The following is an 18,187-nucleotide window of genomic DNA, read 5'->3' as shown; positions in this document are numbered from 1 at the left end:
TGTTCCGCTGATTCCGTGACAGGGCTGTGGTGTAAGTGAGCCGGGCTGCGGGTTCCATGCTGGCTGCGACGCTGTCGCTCGCTTTCTGAACATCTCCGGACAATTAATTTGAGTTCTGTGGATGCGCAGAGTCCGCAGGCTACTTCCGGTTCTGTGAAAGCCTCAACAAAGCAGCACGATGCGAGATGTTCACCTGAGCAATGAGACGTGCACAAACGGTAAGAAGTCAGAAAGAAGTGTGTGTGTGTGTGTGTGTGTCACAGTCAGTCAGGTGTTTGTTTGTGGAGCAGGAAACAAGTGCAGAGTGCGGGTGCGCTCTGTTTAAAAATGACTCACAACGATCCGGAAAACTGCTCCTTCTCCTCAGCCTGATGGACAGGGGCGTTTCCACGAGTTTTTGCTCTGTGTGTGAGAGAGACAGCGGGAGAGAGAGATTGACAAAAAGTTGATCAAAAATAAATCCAGCGTGTAAACTTGCTGTGGAGCTCAGTTGTAGTTTAGCTGCCATCATCTCTGGTGTTCTGTCACAAATCTGAGGAGCTTGAGAAGAACAGCCACAGACTTGTTGAAGTTTCTTGAAGATTGTTCTCCTCTCCTCTGAGGAGCTTCTTCACTTACACTGGGACAGCACTATCATCTGTTATGTAGCAGGTTAATCAGGGAAACTCAGAGTGTTCTCCAAGCACGACATCCCAGTGTACCTCAGACCCAGCCACACCCTCAGACCAGAACTGGTGGTGTATCCTGTAGGGCTGCCACAATTAGTCGACTATCAAAATCGTCGACGACTAGTTTAATAGTCGACACGTCGTTTGAAGCTTTGTAAGATCACAAAAGACGCAGGAATAAGTAGTAGGATTTAAGAGTGTAATAACGGACTGAAACAGAAGATGGCAGCACTGCATGTACAAGGATGCCAGCTGCCGTTAAACCCGGAAGAAGAAGAAGCTGTGTCCCAGAATTCATAGTTTCCAACAATGGCGGCAGCTAGTTAGTTTTAATATTACTCGTATTATTCTTTCTGGGTCACAAAATAAACGTTTAACATATTTTCAGGCGAGAATGTAGCTGTGTAAACCTCAAATATCTGCTCAGTTTATCAAGACACCACATATTTTCAAAAGCACTCCGACGTTTTCGGAGACGTCTGTTACCCACTAGCTCGATAACGAGCCGGGTTCAAGCCTCACTAGAGCCGTGAGAACACCGGACTCCCGGCTAATCGTTTTCAAACCCACCGCCGTCTTTCGCTACTCAGGTTAAACATGATTTAAGAGTCACTTAGATAACTTAAAAATGTTATTGTTTGGCTTTTTTCAGTATTTTATTTGTTCCTGAGTAAACCGGTGAGTTTATTAAACTTCACCGAAACAATCTGCACATTTAATTAAAATTTAATAAACTACCATCTTGTCTTTATTTTTAGTTAGCACATACCTTAAACACTTCAAGCTGTAAGCTAGTGATAGTTATATAAGAGCAGATACATGCTGGTGCAATAAGCTGTACGTTTTAAGTACAATGGATGCATGATCTGATTAGTCGACTATCAAAATAATCGTTTGTGGCAGCCCTAGTATCCTGTGCAGCGCAGCAAGGAGAGCTCAGACCTCTACAGAAACCAAACACTTAAACACTTCTAGGTTCTCCCATAAACACATGGGAGAACCTAGAAGAGCCACCTTGGCTGTACATCTAAAGGTCACTCTACGAGGATGTTCACATTTTGGACAGAGAAGACAGGCGGTTTTGAGATGCCTCCCAGACGCCTTAACGCCCACTCACATCCTGGGTCAAGTGTTCTCAATAAGTCACATGACAGAGTGAGGCAAGGTCTCACAATAGTTTCACCTGAAACCTCTGCTGATAATGACCCACACCCATTTTCACACATTGAATCATTTGATGAATCACTCTTAAGGGTCAACTCCCACTCAGGCTTAAGTCCCTGGGACTCTGCTCCATTTGGTTTCAGAACTGAAGAAGCTTCTGGGATGAAGCATCTCCAACAAACTTAAAGAATCTGATCGCTTTTCTTTCCCGGCTCCTTGGATTAGTGACCTGGAGATACTCGGTCACAGATATATTTGAAGGCAATAACTGACATTAACAACACTGCAGGAACACACTTTGTGTGTTAGCTGGGTAATAATCAGCACAGAAACAAGTTGTACTTCTGTTTGTTTTCTATGCTTCAGCTCAGCTTAGTTCCCATCATCATGTTCAGCTTGAGTCATGGAGGCTGCTGTTAATGATTTCCAGCCCGTGCTGAGCTTTTATGATGCAAATCTCAGAAATATGATGGATGATGGAAGACTGAGCGCACCTGCTCTGATGAACATGACATTTATGTTCTCGTATTTTCTGATGAAACTCTTTGATTATGTCTCACAGCAGCTCGGTTTGATCTCGCTGTTTTCACACATTTCTCTGGGCTCTATTCAGATGGATATTATCTTATGATAGATTTTAGATAGTAGATGTTTCCCACTGTGTGGTCTTTTAACATCAGCCCATAAACACCTGTAGCTGAGGAGAGCAGCTGCTGGACTTTTATGAGTAAATGTTGTCCCGTTCCTGTGTGGTGGAGGATTCTAGCTGCTCGGCAGTCCCGGCTCATCGTTGTTACATTTTGGGTTTCGTGATGCTCCAGATGTTGGCAAAAGCTCTGAGCCGTAGGCAGCCCGGTCCAACATCTGGACTCTTCTACTGTGAAGCCATGGGGCTGACAGAGAATCCACACAGCTTTGCAGTAGAAGAGTCCGGACCTTAAAATCCAAGCAGCCGGCTGCTGTTCAGGGATGCTGGCCTGCTCCTGTAATTCAGGCCAAATTAGATAAAAGTTGCTATTTTAGGCAGCGCCATAGAAACGGACAGCTTGGCATCATGTAAAAGCATCGTAAGATGGAAAATTATTTTGTTTAATTCATGGCCAACAGGGAAATGTGAATGTTCGTGTGACTTTTAGCTAAATTTCTGCCTTTTTTTTTTTTTCTTTCCTGAAAATCAGTTCCGTTTTTCCATAATTTGGCCCGAGTGTGTTGTGAGGATTTGACCTTGACGTCCGTGTTTCTCCCTCTCAGTATTTTTTAATTACATCTTAATTACATCCTGAGTCTAAAATCCAAACACTGTTTTTCTGCACTTGCTGTTAATCTGTCCCCCACACTGCTGTGGGGTGTGTTTTATGGTGGCCCGCGTGTACGAGCGCTCACTGTTGACAGTGTAAATATTAAACTGCTCTGCCTGGTTTTACTCGTCCTCTCCGCTGCGTGTTGTTACTGTAGCAGCACAACGGTCGTGTCAGTGTTACACGCCTGCAGCTGCGTCTTCGAACCATACGCCCCGGAGACGCTTCCTGATGTGAATGCTGTTTAAAACAGAGCTCCTGTTGTCCTGTAAGGAGTGCCCGATTATTCACACTATCCATCTGTTTTCTTCTGCTGCTGAAAAATTCCCCTGTTTGGTTTTTGCCTTTAAAATGTAATTCATTTAATTTATTAAATTTATTTATGATGAAAACTAATCGATCCAGTGATAGAAACACCTAGGGTCATATGCTGTCACAGTCTTTCTTTGGGGAGTCATACATTTCTCCACAGCTTCCTGAACACTTCAGCTCAGAGACAGCAGCGTCCTCTCTCTGCTGTGTTTTGTCCACCATCTTGTTTTATGTTTGAAACATGCTTTGAGGAGTTCATGTGGAAAACTGAAGTTCAGAGCACACTGCTCTGTATTTATGAGACTCTGTATTTATCCAAGAATTTTACTTTGAAAGTTCAGTCACAGCCGACTAGCTGGTGCTGGAGCAGACCGTCTCATGCTGTCCCACCGCTGACCACTGACGTCTCCGCTGAGTCTTTCACGCAGCAGACAGAGTCAAGCTCCGCCATCTTGGACTGGTGAACGCCTGTGTTTTACCCCAGAGCCGCAGCTCCCAGAGCTTTGGGAAAGTTGTTTTCAATGTTTGTTAGCAGTGTTTAAATCTTCAAAATAAAACGCATTTGAGTGTCTTTTTAATGATGTCACTGTTGCTAAATTCAGCCTGCCGGCCGCTCCTACTTCGACTACCTTTGGTTAACGAGAGTGCTTCCATGGACGCGGCTGTAATCAGTAAAAAATAAATAATTAGCTGAAACATAAAAGATGTAAAAATGTGTCGCGTTTGTGTCTCTGCAGGGTCAGCGGTGAGGTTGTGGTGTGGCTCTCAGTTCACGGTGTGTTTGGTCACTGGAGAAACGCTGATTAACACACACCTGAGCAATGGCACACAGACAGGTACACACACACACACACACACTTCTATAACATTCCTGTGTAAGTGGGCACGAGGAGCTTGTTTAGGGTTAAATATCAGTGTGTTTAAAGATTCGTTGTTGTGTGTTGATGGTTGTCAGGGCTCACGTCAGTCTCATCCATCGAGTCTTTCCTCAGAATAATAATCTGATATCTGACACTTTCACATAGTTCTTAGTTGCCCATGACTACAGTGTTGCTGAGTCAGCAGTGCTGTGCCAGAAACCTGAGACAACAGGTAAACAACAGCTGCAGGTTAAATTAGCCGAATGAGGCGCTGATGAGTGGATTTTCCACTCATCAGCCAGTGTTTAAGGGGGGCAGGGGGTCCACAAATAATCTGTTTGTCTAAAGGAGTTAACACACTCTGTGTCGTCGGCCTTTTTCTGTGTGAGAAAAATAAAAATGCACTATTTTCTCATTGTAGCGTTTCCACCTCCGCACTCAGTCTTTTATACGACACGCCTCCTTCACCCAGTCACACTCTGACGAGCACATCGGAGAGAAACTCGGGGTTCACCAGCTTGCTCAAGGATACTTTAGCACGTACAGGACCGAACCACCAACCCAATGATTGGTAGAGCTGCACCCACCACGGAAATATTATCATTCTCTAGAGTGAATCAGAATCTGTTTAAAAAGGGTAAAGCCTCCATGTTTAGTCAAGTTATGTATTTAGCTGTAACGCTGAGCGCTGTTAGTTTGTGAGTATTAGCAAACATGATAAACTAACAAGCCCAAATAAGTTCAGGTATGAGAATCCTGATTACTGCTGACAGACTTCAGGTTACACACAGACTCGAGGGATGCAGTGGCTAATGTTTGTGCTAATGTTTATATGCACAAGTGTTTCCAAGATGAAAAACCTTTATTGGGAAAGAAAAAAAATCATTCTTTATTTGTTGACATTGTGGATGATGTCATTAGAAGTTTCCCCGACAGGAACCTAATGAGCTGCAACTTTAATGACTGTTTGATTGTGTTGTTGTCTCCATTGTTCTCCGTGTCTCTGGAGACGAGTTCCTGAAACTGTCTTTCCAGGAAGTGATCGGTTCCTCGCACTATCAGGGTTAACTGTGTAGCAGATCAGATGTAACACGAGGAACAAGGAAATGAACTCCACAGGACGTGTGTAACTGTATCTGTCACGTCAGTGTTAGCATCGTGGTAGCCTGACAGGCAGGATGTGTCCAAACACACCGAAGCACAGTTGAAGATGATGAGCAGACCAAACATGGAGTAGATCAAATAGAAAGAGAGAAGCAGAGAGAGGAAGGTTACTCCACACTTCCTCAGTACAGACAATGGAGGAGGAAGTCGGACGCAACACAGACTCGTTCAGGTGAACTGAGGCGTGACCATCACCGCTGTGAGCGAGATCAGGTGCACAAGCAGAGACAGCATATACATATCCGTGGGTGGGGTGTCTTTCTGTATGTGTGTGTGTGCAGTACAGGTTATTTTTCTAAATGAAACAATAGCATGAGTGTCAGCTCTTCATCTTTGAACATTCAGTCACCTCACAGCTGAAATAGCAACAGCTTTTAGTGACAGTGACCTCCATCAGAGCCAGGCTCAGTGAGCGGGGGGAATGAAGAGCACAGAGATGCAAAACTTACTGACAGAGCGAAGCGCCGTAAAAACACCTGGGGACGAAGAGACAGGAGTGTAGAAGAAATTCAGAGTGCATCATGGGAGGTCCCTTAGCACTCTAAGCCCACTGCAGCATAACTGGTTTAGGGTTCACGGTCACCTGATTCAGCCCTGCCTATAAAACAGAGAGAATGAAGCCTCAGAGAGTGGAGAGGGTGTCGCCTGAATCCAGACTGGTTCCATGCGAGGGGCCTGACGGCTGAAGGCTCTGCCTCCGTTTCTATAGAAACTTCAGGAACTGTGAGTAAGCGCTGCTCTCTCAGACGGCGGGCTCTGCTCGGATAATATGACTCTGCCAGTCTTAAGAGCTCGTCACATGAGCTAAGGTGTCCTGTTGTGCTCACATGATGGAGTGGGCCAGTGTGTCACAGAGGTCTGATGGGTAAAGTGGGTTAATGACCCCAGGACCACTTCTTATTGGACAGCCACACTAGTTTATTAGCTGGAAATTCAAGAGGCTTCCCCACCAGCTGTGGTGCCAGTTTACTGCAGACCTGTATGTGTGGGGCAGGATTTGTGTGGTGTGGTAACGCTGATAAACACACAGTCAGAGGTTCACACACACCCTGATAAACACACACTCAGCGACGTCGTGTTTGTCTCCAGATGTACAGTCAAACAGCACCTACAACCTGTGGCTGGGCCTGACCCTCGCCCTGCTGTCGGCCTTCTTGATTGGTGGGAGTGTCATTCTCAAGAAGAAAGCCCTCCTCCGATTGGCCAACAACGGACACACCAGAGCAGGTGAGCAGAGTCAGGTGTTTCTGATGTTTGACTTATGAGGTTTATCCGGGCTCAGCCCTGATGCTATCAGTGTTCATGGCAAGACCACATGTGGATTCATCCACAATTGAAAATAGTTCCCAGTAAATGCATCGGTCGAGGAGGGAGGGGCAGCTTTGTCTGTTTAATCTTCGAGGTCAATATTATATTTGGAGTGTTTATTGATATTTTAGATGAGACCGTTGACCTTTACCACCACTACAGGAACTCACTCACCTCCCACTCTGAGTCGCTGTTGCTTCCAGTGCTCTTCTCCCTCCTATGTAATGACTTTCTGACTTTCCAGGAAGTGATATCAGTTTCAGGTGCTCTCGGGGTGGATACTACGACTACTACTACTACTACTAATAATAATAATTAGGGCTGTGCGATATGACCGCTTTTTTCTTCGTGAGTATTTATTACACGGCGTGCTGCGGGGAAAAGCCTGTTCTAACGTTTGAGTCTAAGGATTATTTTTTAGCACCTTAAACGGCTACGATATAAATCACAAAAATGTTATATTTTTTAGCTCTTTTTTTTGCTTCTCCTCTGTAAACTCTCTGCATGCTCTTTCACGTGATTATTTTTATTTTGAAAAGTCTCAACAGGATCTTGAGCATTATTGTGAAAGGTTTATGGGGAAAATAAACAAGCGGACACGCGATGGTGTTACCGTCGCGTGTGAAATATTGCCGTAAACAGTTTATTTTGTGACACCACGAAACAAACGATAGCGTAAAATGAAACGATAAATGTTTTTATATCGTCATCCAATATATATCGTTATATCGAACAGCCCTAATAATAATAATAATAATAATGGATTGCATTTATACAGCGCTTTTCGGTGCTTTACAATTCCACTATTCATTCACTCTCACATTCACACACTGGTGGAGGCAGCTACAGTTGTAGCCACAGCTGTCCTGGGACAGACTGACAGAAGCGAAGCTGCCATATCGCCATCGGCCCCTCTGACCATCACCAGTAGGCGGCAGGTGAATTGTCTTGCCCAAGGACTGTGCAACGACTCATGTATAGCGTGACAGACGAGCTCATGAGTATCACAGATCATGACTGAATCACCACTCTCAGAGTTTCTGTTATTCCCTCGCTGCTATCTGTGTCACACTGTGGTTGTTTCAGGTCTGCTCGCCGTCACAGTGTTTTTTAAAAACACAGAAGGTTCAGGTTCTGTGACTCTGAAAATTCACAAAGTACATGTAGAGTAAATCTGCCAGTAAATTAAATTTTATATGCTGGAAAAAAAACGCGTTAAAAGCAAACATGAAGTCTGAGAACGGCATCTGACATCTGAGGTCTGAGTTTTGGGAACTAAACTCATTTTGGAAGAATCGATGTTCATTAGAATAATTAAGACTGTGGGTTTGGTGGGTTTTCTCTTCTATGAAGAGCTTGCTGATGTTTGTCTCTGAGAGTGAATGAATGTTTGGAGGATGGATCAGGCTAAGGTTTTAAAGCCGCACATTTGTCCTTGAATTTGTTCCATGGCCTGTAAAGGAGGCTCGCTGTGTAGCGGATGGGATTTTAACAGACTTCCTGTTTCCAGCCTCTGGTTTATGGACCTGCTGATGCTTCCTCCCTGAACTGGTTCCAAGATTTTTATATTGCTCCTTACAGTGCACCTGCTCTTTTATATGGCATATATAACTTGTACATATCTGTGTAGATACTTACGTCATTACACACATTCGCTGTGTAGGTATGTATGTACCTACAGACTTAACTTTAAGTTTATTTTTTTGGTTTCTCTTTTTTTTTTTTTTTTTTTTTTTCCTCTTATTCTAAAGGAATTTTAATGTAAAAAAAATCGACATGCTGCTTACGGAGAGATGCCAAACTGTTTCGTTGTTCTTGTGACAATAAAGATCTATTCTATTCTATTCTATTATATAATTTAGTGATGAAATGTGTTAAAGGTGGAAAAAAAGGAGGAAAACAAAGATTTCCTGACTTGGATGAGCCAGTTTCAGACGTTTCTATATTTGATATATTTATAGGAAGGTGTTGGGGGACAGATGGTTGACATGTTTTTATAGTATGTAAATTTACTTTAGGACTGGTATCCTAGTCTCTCTCTAAATGCGGATATAAAGCTCTCTAAATACAAAGACAAGTTTTGGTTTTCAGATAAATGAAGGTGGAGCATCGTGCTGATCGTGCTGTGTGTGTTTCTGTAGGTGAAGGAGGCCATGGTTACCTGAAGGACTGGCTGTGGTGGGGAGGCCTGTTAACCAGTAAGAGTTTCAGTTCCATCTAATTTTCTGATCCACAGTTCTTTGTCAGTGTGGCTGGAGTACAAGCACAGCCAACAGCTGTTAGTTTAGGATGTGACATGTATACAAATCTGTCACGAAAGTAAACGGCTACGATATAAATCACAAAAATGTAATAGTTTCTGTAAATTCTGTGAATCTCGGGCAGCTCGACTTGCATGTTTTTTTTTCCAGTGTAGCTGCAGTCGAGTGTTTTAACTGATGCATGAAACGATACATTTTTAGACATCAGTTGTAACGGCCGCCGTTTTCTTTCAAAGTTTGAGTCTAAGGTTTAATTTTTAGCACCTGACGGCTCTTTTTTGCTTCTCCTCTGTAAACTCCTCTTTCACGTGACTCAGTTTATTTTGAAAAGTCTCAACAGGATCTTGAGCTTTATTGTGAAAGGTTTACATGGAAAACAAACAAGCGGACACGCGGAGCCACGCGATGGTTTTACTGTCATTGTTGCTAACGACGACACGTAAAAACAGGCGCTTGTCCGTCCATAGTGTGGTTATTAAATTAAGAGAAAGAGAGAAATGAATATAGCCACTACAGTGACCATCAAAACGGTGAAAACATATCGCTGTAAACAGTTTATTTTGCGACACCACGAAACAAACGACAGCGTAAAATGAAACGATAGATGTTTTTATATCGTCGTCCGATATATATCGTTATATCGAACAGCTTTACTCTGTTCTGTATTTTTCTCTCGTGTGATGGAGCTAAACAGCAGTTTCCTTCAGCTAAACTCATCCTGGATCTTATTCAAATTTCGGTTTATGTTCGAGTGATTAAAAATAGTTCTTATGTTGCTGTCAGCAGTGATTTTCTTTTCCTCTGCAGTGGGAGCAGGAGAAGTCTGCAACTTCGCTGCCTACATGTTTGCTCCGGCCACGCTGGTGACTCCGCTGGGCGCCCTGAGTGTCCTCATCAGGTAGCTCTAGTTGGTAAATTTAAATTCCGTTATGTTTGTGTTTTAAAGCAGCATGTTTGTCCTTGAATTTCCTTCTGTGGCCTGTATCAAGGCTAACGTGAAGTCCTGTGTGCTCTGCAGTGCAGTTCTGTCCTCCTACCTGCTGGGGGAGGTGTTGAACATTGTGGGGAAGCTTGGCTGTCTGCTGTGTGTGCTAGGAAGCATCCTGTTGGTTATCCACGCCCCACAGGAACAGGAAGTGACATCACTACGGGAGATGACCAGCAAGCTGCTGGAGCCTGGTGAGAGGGGTCGCTCTATCTCAAACTCAGAGCGTTCGGTCGTCGAGCTTCAGTTAGTTTGATCTTTTTTTTAAGGAAACTTTAGTTTACGTCATTGTTTTCAGTTCAGCACTTGACCCCCACAAAGACTCATATGAGGACTGAATTACTTCTGGATGCTGCCTCAAGTGGACATTAGAGAAACTGCAGTTTTTGTATTTTGACCTCTTTGTCAGCCCCAGAGGTCACTGCGTAGCCTTCTGTAAGGCCACAGAGGCGAGCTGGAAGGTTGGACGGCTGAAAATGACAGCCCGGTGATGTCATTTTACCATGATGTCAGCAGTGTTATCTCACTGATCCAGAGTCTAAATGCAGGCACACTGATACAGATGTGAGGCTGGCTTATCGTCATAGTAACACCTGAGCCTCAGCTTTGGTGCAGAACAACTTTTTATCAGTTCAGATGTGAAGTGAGGAGCAGAAATCCATGTTTCTGTGTCAGAATCTGTTTTCTTATCATCAGTCCTGTGTGTGTGTGTGCGTGTGTAGGTTTTCTGGTGTATGTGGCGTTGGTGTTGGTGCTGTGTGCGGTGCTCGTGCTGTATTGCTGTCCTCGCTTCGGTCAGTCCAACATCCTCGTCTACATCGGCATCTGCTCGCTGCTCGGCGCGTTCACTGTCTCCTCGGTGAAAGGCCTCGGCATCGCCATCAACACAGGTAAGTGAGAGAGAAGCGGTCGTGCCCGTGCTGCAGAGAAAAGCGCTTTTCCTGCTCTGTGGAAGACAATGCTGATGTTCTGATTTTCTGCTTCTTTTCTTTGCATTTTATTTGTTTCCTTTGAGTCACACGGCTCATTCTCAGGAAAATCAATTCAACTTTTTAAAACCCCTCCCTCATCCACTGTCTTAAAGATGAATACACAGTATCACGCCTCATACACACATGAACAAGGATGTCTCCAAATTCAGACTTTTTTTTCTGGATCTGTATTTTATAGAAAAATATCACTGTTTAAATAAAATGTCTCCTTTGTAAGGCTGCTGCTGTGATTAAATCACGTGTGCGTTCTCTCTTTATCTTCAGTGTTTTATGATCTTTCCGTCCTTGCTAATCCTCTCACCTGGATCCTGCTGGCAACGCTTATCGTCTCCATAGTAACACAGGTAAGTTTCACAGGTCTGTTCGTCCGGCCCTTATCTCTGTTTCTCAGCTGTATTATTGTTTAACGGTAAAGCACGCAGTGATGAATGGCTGGGCCGGAGATGTTTGGGCTTCAGCTTCGTCCTCCCTTTAGATGGATGCCTGTTAATCTGTGTTTCCACAAAACAAACTGTTAATCTGAATGGACTCTTCAGCATTTGGGCAGAAATCTGTAACTTTTTGGCTGAATACACATGAAGTAACTTTCCATCAGATATCAGCTCACATCCAAGGCAGAATGCAGGATTTCTAGTGTTTGCATAATGAAGAAAGTGAGTAACAGCTAACAGCGTCATCTCCATAGAAATGTATACATAAAGAAACGCCAGCAGAGAAAATGACCCTGAAGTGATCAAACACCCACTGAAGGACACCAAATAACTACACACACAACATAAACACAAGTGAAAAGAACCTAAACATCCACACACACACCCTGTCCATGATATATTGAAAAACAGAAATTTCCCACCCTTCAGTGTGTTCTCAGAGGCATCGCTGACATGTATGGATCCCAGGACGAACACAAACATGCTTTATGTTGTTGTTCTGCCACAGGACTTGTGTGACTTCCCTGTCCTTGTGCCTGTCTCCAGGTAAACTACCTGAACAAGTCTCTGGATATCTTCAACACCCTGCTGGTTTATCCCATCTACTACGTCCTCTTCACCTCCGTGGTTCTATCCACCTCCATCATCCTCTTCCAGGAGTGGAGAAGCATGTCAACCATCGACATCGTTACAAGTCTGGGATCCTTTGTGGTCATCGTGGTGGGCGTGGCCATGCTGCACCTTTTCAGAGAGCTGCAGGTCGGTGGTCCGTCTGCATTATTGTTAAAATTCCGATCATCTCGGTGAGATTTTGAACAGCTCCTTCTTCAGAGGACCTGTCACACATTGAATGCGTCCTGCAGCTCTGCTCTGCTTTGACGGCGATGTTCTCACTTTGGAACTGTAACTCAATAAAATGTGCATAAAAAGGACTGCAGTGTTGAGTTTGTCAGTGTCAGAAACCTGGCAAACATGGATGGCATACATATGATATGTGTGCCATATGTTGCCTCAACTGAAAAAACATGAAATGGGACCAACTGATTGTTCAGTACATGAAAAACGAACACAGACCCCTCAGTCTGAGTCTTACATCATTAGCGTTCTGTAGCAAATGTTTCGATGCTAAGACTACAAGACGTATGACGAGTGTACAAGACATACAGCTGCAGATCAAGTCCACCACTGACCTTTGACCTAAGCTGATACCTGCTTCCCTTACAGCCACCTTATTGTCGAGCAGCTAATCTGTGATGACACATTCTGGGCAGCTACATGATCACGCCTATGAAACAGGAAGTTGGGGTTCCTGAGTATTCAGAAATTTTCTGTTGGTAAACACGTTAGCGAGGCTGATGTTAGCATTTAGATGCAGTAACACTTTTACATGTTTCAGCCTCAAAGGGTTGTTGAGGTCACTCAAATACTTTGTCTTTTGATGCAGATGACGATGAAGGAGCTGACCATTCAGCTCTCACAGCCAGTGGAGAGGGAGGAGCTTAACCAGCAGGTTGTAACCAATGGAGGAGGAGGAAGGAGTAAAAAAGAAGACAAGTACGGGCTGATGGACAACATGGTGATCGAGAGCCTTCCCCCAATGAGAGAGGAGGGACCGAGAGTCTTCATCATCAGCTAAGGAAGAGGAGGAGGAGACCCAGGTTCAGACTTCGCTCTGACTGTTACTGTAATGATCTGCACTTTAAAGAACGTTCTAAAACGGCCTCCAGTCTGACGGCGATCCAGCTCACACTAAACTCACTGTTACTCTTCAGATTATCACAAACTTGACGTTTAGATAAATATGAAAGATCATTACTGAAAACAGAAGCTGACTTTTAGTCCATTCCACCTCTCTTTGCATTAGCAGAGTCGCTTTAAATACAAAGTGCCACAAAATGCAAAAAGATGCAAAACAGCGGCTGAGATACAAAAAGCAGTATAAATACTGCAGACTGCCCACAGACATGTAAAAAGTACTCTGAGCAGCTGTTTCTCTGCTGCTTAGTGTTGAGTAAATGAAGGTCAATCAATGAAGTTACTGCATATCAGAAACAATATTTTTCTGCATTTACGGTCAACTTCAGCATCTGAAAACTTGAATGGTGCCTTTGTGCAGGCGTTACGGTGGGTGTTGTTGTTTTTTGCAAACAAATCCATGAAAAGAGGAAAACCGGCCATCTGTGAGACGCTCCTCGTTTTAAAGCTCAGCGCCCGAGCTGGTCATCGCCTCTCAGGTGTTTATGTTGTGGACGTGTGATCTGACACCGAGCTCTGAATAAGTGATGACACACACAGAGCAGGCTGAAGTGTGGCGTGTGAGAGAATCTGTTTTTATTAAATATGAAACGTTGGGCGTGTCTTCATCAGAAATTATTTACTTAGAGATCAACACACTCAAGGAGATTCTCAGAATCAGAGCAGCTGTTCTGTGAGTTCTGGCCTCTGAGTCTAATCATATACATTCTGTATTCACAGGAAATTTCTAAATTTGATCCTGATGTCAGATGTTTGTGTGTTTCTGAGTTTCTGTTGCTCCCAAACAAAAAACCTCTTATTGCATCAAGTAAATCATGAGAAACATTTCATCAGAAGCACATAATCCATGTTGTTCACCCGTCTGTGGCTGTGATGCTGCACAAACCACCGTCTCCCCCTCCTGGCACTGACAGTAATTGCACAAACACTGCTTCTACTTTTTTTTTTTTTCCCCTTCTGAATACCAAGAACTCCGCCCACACGCTGTTCAGAGAAATATTGTAAAGGGTGAGTAACCGTGGCAATGATATGTCCACGTCATTTTATTCACTCTTTTAAAAACTCAATTTTAGACAGTTAAAAATTACACATTTAAAATGTAATGATGATTAAACATCTGCTCACATGTTAAAGCTGTCTGAATGTTTCCACCACTTTTATTTTTTTCTTTTTATCTCCCGTTGTCATCCGGTCGTTAAGTCTGACGTCACTAGCCGTGTCTGGGCCTAAACTGCCGCTGCAGGTCCATATATCAAACGAGCACTATGGCATTACTGAGAGTTGAAAAACTGTCTAAAGTCTTTCATCTTTAATAAAATGATCAGCGTTCTGCTCTACCAGGTGTAACAATTGAGTTTAACATCCAGGCATCCATGAAAACGGAATTTATGACATTTAACGGAGTTAGAAGTTAGCAGGAAGTTAGCTCGCTAGCTTCTATGTAAATACAATATAGCATGTCCTGACTGCGGGGTTTTGGAAACAAATTAAAATGTACAGCTCTGTTATCACTTCCAACATAAATGAAGACAGAAAACTAAACAGCAGTGACGTTTGTAGGGTTACTGAAGTTTGGCTAGCTGGTATATAATGATGTGCTACGTGACCGCTAGCGACACAGCTATGTTAGCATAATATAAACAAGCTAACTTTTTTCCACTCGATAAAAGTTAACGTGAGTGTTCTCGGTGGTCAGGAACAAATGTAATCGCATGGCAGGATGCTGTAAAAGGACCAAACTTCAGCCAGGAGAACAACTGAGATAATCCATCCACAATACCAGGTTAGTCATTCATATACTGCTGCATGGGCTGGGCTGTAGTTACATCCTAAGGTTTTAAAAACTGAGCTTAAATAAATGATTAGCGGTAATAAAAGCCGAGGGAGGTCAACAGTGATCACTGACTGTTTTAGGAGCTTTTTGAGATCAAATAGAAGAAAATACAAAACATTAAACATGTTAACAACACAAAAGCCATATTAAACGCAGACTACTTTAGGTCCGGAAGTAGGATTCGTCACGTCATCACTTAACGACCGGATTGTTAGTGAGCGGAAGGGTTTCGCTCTTTTGTTTGATGGAAGATTTTCTGACTGAGTGCTGGATCCTGTCAGACTAAAGGCCTCTGAAACCAGAGAGACTTTTGTTGTTTTGTATAAATGTCTTTTTTTTTTTAAATATTGAAGTAGAAACAACTCCTAATGTTAGCCGGGTCGCTCCTCTGCAGGGCGACATGTGCTCTCTGGTTTTGAACTCCTCTCTGCTGACGGCTGATGTCAATGAAGCAAACAAACAAGGTGTTTGCGACTGTCACTCAGTGTGTGCTTTAACTTTAACGTGGCGTGCTGTCATTCAGTAACCCCAGCGTTTAGTTCTCCTCCTGTGGGTTAAACTTCTGAGGTGTCCTTGAATGCCTCGTCACAGGCGTTGTGCACACACTGCCTGATCCGTGAAGCTCTTGCTGCTGAAGACGTTTCAGCTCGTGATGCTCAGAAGAACAAATATCCAAACGCTCTGAGTGTTCAGATACATGAACTCTGATAAAGGGACACACCACTGCTTTTTATAATCAGGTTTTATTGTTTGTATTTATTGATTGTTTTACTATGAATACACTTTTTTTTTATTGTTTTTGTGTTCTCTGAACATTTCAATAAAGAACTGTGACCAAATGATCGCTTTTTTTCCTTCACCACGATGTTAATTTATCATCCAGACTCAGGGTTGGTGAGTGTGTCCTCATGTTGGATCAGAGCTTCAGATTGTGTAAATATACAAGGAAACGATGCCATTCATGCTTGATGGGCGTGTTTGAGTCCAGCGACCTGCCGTGACATTGTCTCACCAACCACTGGTCATGTTTTGGAGAGTAGATGTGAAGACTGAGACTACTCTCATGTCTGCAGTCTCCCGTTAATAAATGAGCGTCATGTTGGATTAAAGTGAAACTACAGATCGAGGCCATGAACTCATCATCAAAGGGTGTAACGAGTAAAACATGGCTCAGCTGTACAAAAGTAGATTTAGCATTTGATTAAGTTAGTTTCTGTAACTGTGTCACTTTGGAGAAGCACATGTGGATCCTCTGAAGCTGCAGTCCAATGTTATTGGACCTGTTATTCAGGAATACAGAGTTTGGAGTCCTGCGTCACTCCTGAGACCACCGTGGACCACCCGAAGCTTCAGTGCCATCGCTGAACATCACATGAGCAGGGAACGGAACGGATTTCATTTGTTTTCCTGTGATGTGTCATTAATAACTGTTAAAAAAATTTAAAAATTGCATTTCAGGTCATTTTTTTAAACTAAACTGCAAAAGTTGTTTAACTCAAACCTTTCCCCTATGAAGGCCTGGTTCTCTGAGCAGCAGCACAGAGTCACCAACACTCACGAGAGATATTCGTGAGTGTTGGATCCCTTTCCATGCCTGTAAATTAAACAGGCCCAGCTTTACTTTAGAATGATTTCTAAAGGACTTTTTTACATTTTCAGTTTGGTTTTACGGGTTAAAACATGTCACATCATTTATTTATTAACTATTTATTATAGTTTGTCTTTCAGAAGATAGTTTCCAGATAAGGGGGGGCAGCCGTGTTTCAGTGCATGAAGCTAAATCCTGGAGTCACTGCTAAATGTTACATTGTGTAACTATAACCATAGAAAACAGCTGAGAGGCTGAGGCTGTTTTTACTTCTTTGAGTGTGATGTGGGGAAAATGTCTTAGACAGTTTGTGGTTAGTGTTGTGCTTTTAAGGTTAAACCATCTATAGCTGCTCTGTAAACTGTTGCAATGGATTCGAAATGAGACGTTGAGTCATTATGAGCACAGAGGGAAGGTAAAGCCTGCTGAGGAAATCTGGGAGGAACCGGAAGAAAGTCAAGAGTTGAGGACAGCAGCACACACACTGGTAAAACATTGCCCCCTAGTGGTGACAGTTATGCAGTGGGTTATAAAAGCATCTTAAGTTCAGCCTCTAAACTCATTTATTTAAATTCATAATATCAGTTCACATGAAGACAAAGTGCCCCTGTGTGTTTTATACTCATCCTTTAATCGCATGATCGATGCTGAATCCATCACCTGGTGTGTAAACAGGCCTCCTCCACATGATGCTGCTCCTGTGGGAAAACGTCAGCGAGGGCGCAGCGGCTATTTTGTCTGTAACCTCCGTGGACCAGTTATCCCACACCAGGAGGACCACACAGGAAGCCAGCCACCTGCAGTCAGCGCGCTCCTCGCTCGTCCTCGCTGAAGCTGCACAGGAATTTAAATTGCAGAGCAGAAGCTCAGGTTTTATGATGCTGATAGATCAACGTGTGCATGTTTATACTGACAAGAATTAATTTATTATTTAGCAGGATTTCTAAAAATGTAATTTTATTTATTTATTTTTTGATTTGAGCAATTTTCTTTTTCCAAATAATCACTTTGAGCTGTTTCAAAGGGAAAGTGTCATAGAATTTCTGAGAGTCTGTATAATATTATAAATGATAAAACAAATAAATTAATGCAAAAAAAAAAAAAAGGATTAACAGTTATTACGGGGAAAAAAATGCAAAGAGACAAAATTTAAAAAGCAATAAAATTTAGTTGAACCAGAGAATATTTAAAAAAAAAAAAAAAAAGAAACATTTAAACAATGCATCAAAAAGATTAAATGATCAAAGTTTGTGTAAAAAAAACCCCTCAAAGTTCTTTTTTTTAACCTGTAAAATAACTTTTAGAGTGAAGCTGTTTTAATTGTGCAGGCCTGTGTTAACCTGCTTAACCAGTGTTTTAACTCTTTGTTAAATGGGGCTTAATTCTCTCAAGCGTGAAATACATTTATGTGCATCAGCAATGCATACAGCTCTGTTAAAAAAGGTAACGGCACTGAGGCAGGGAAAAGCCTGAAATCCCATTAAATAATAATAATGATGAAATATCTCTGCTGGTTCCTGCTGGGAGATCCACGTGCAACAGGACCAGGACAGCAGAGCGTCCAGAA

At 42.9% G+C, this 18,187-nt stretch overlaps 1 protein-coding gene across 1 annotated transcript; it reads left to right on the top strand.

The window, feature by feature from the left end:
- Positions 1–28: 28 nt before the first annotated feature.
- On the top strand, positions 29–16,203 carry LOC146379686 (magnesium transporter NIPA2-like). The gene is made up of 10 exons (XM_084941018.1): positions 29–218; positions 4,180–4,278; positions 6,556–6,693; positions 8,916–8,972; positions 9,843–9,933; positions 10,054–10,214; positions 10,743–10,910; positions 11,277–11,356; positions 11,990–12,202; positions 12,888–16,203. Exons 1-10 carry the CDS (start codon positions 179–181, stop codon positions 13,077–13,079), a joined length of 1,239 nt encoding a protein of 412 aa, XP_084797144.1. The 5' UTR covers positions 29–178; the 3' UTR covers positions 13,080–16,203.
- Positions 16,204–18,187: the final 1,984 nt, after the last annotated feature.

Source organism: Perissodus microlepis, chromosome 10 (assembly GCF_051167445.1).
Source record: "Perissodus microlepis isolate ML-2025 ecotype Zambia chromosome 10, ASM5116744v1, whole genome shotgun sequence".
NCBI classification, from domain to species: domain Eukaryota; kingdom Metazoa; phylum Chordata; class Actinopteri; order Cichliformes; family Cichlidae; genus Perissodus; species Perissodus microlepis.
The sequence above is the reverse complement of the archived record's forward strand: the minus strand, read 5'-3'. Positions and strand labels throughout refer to the sequence as shown.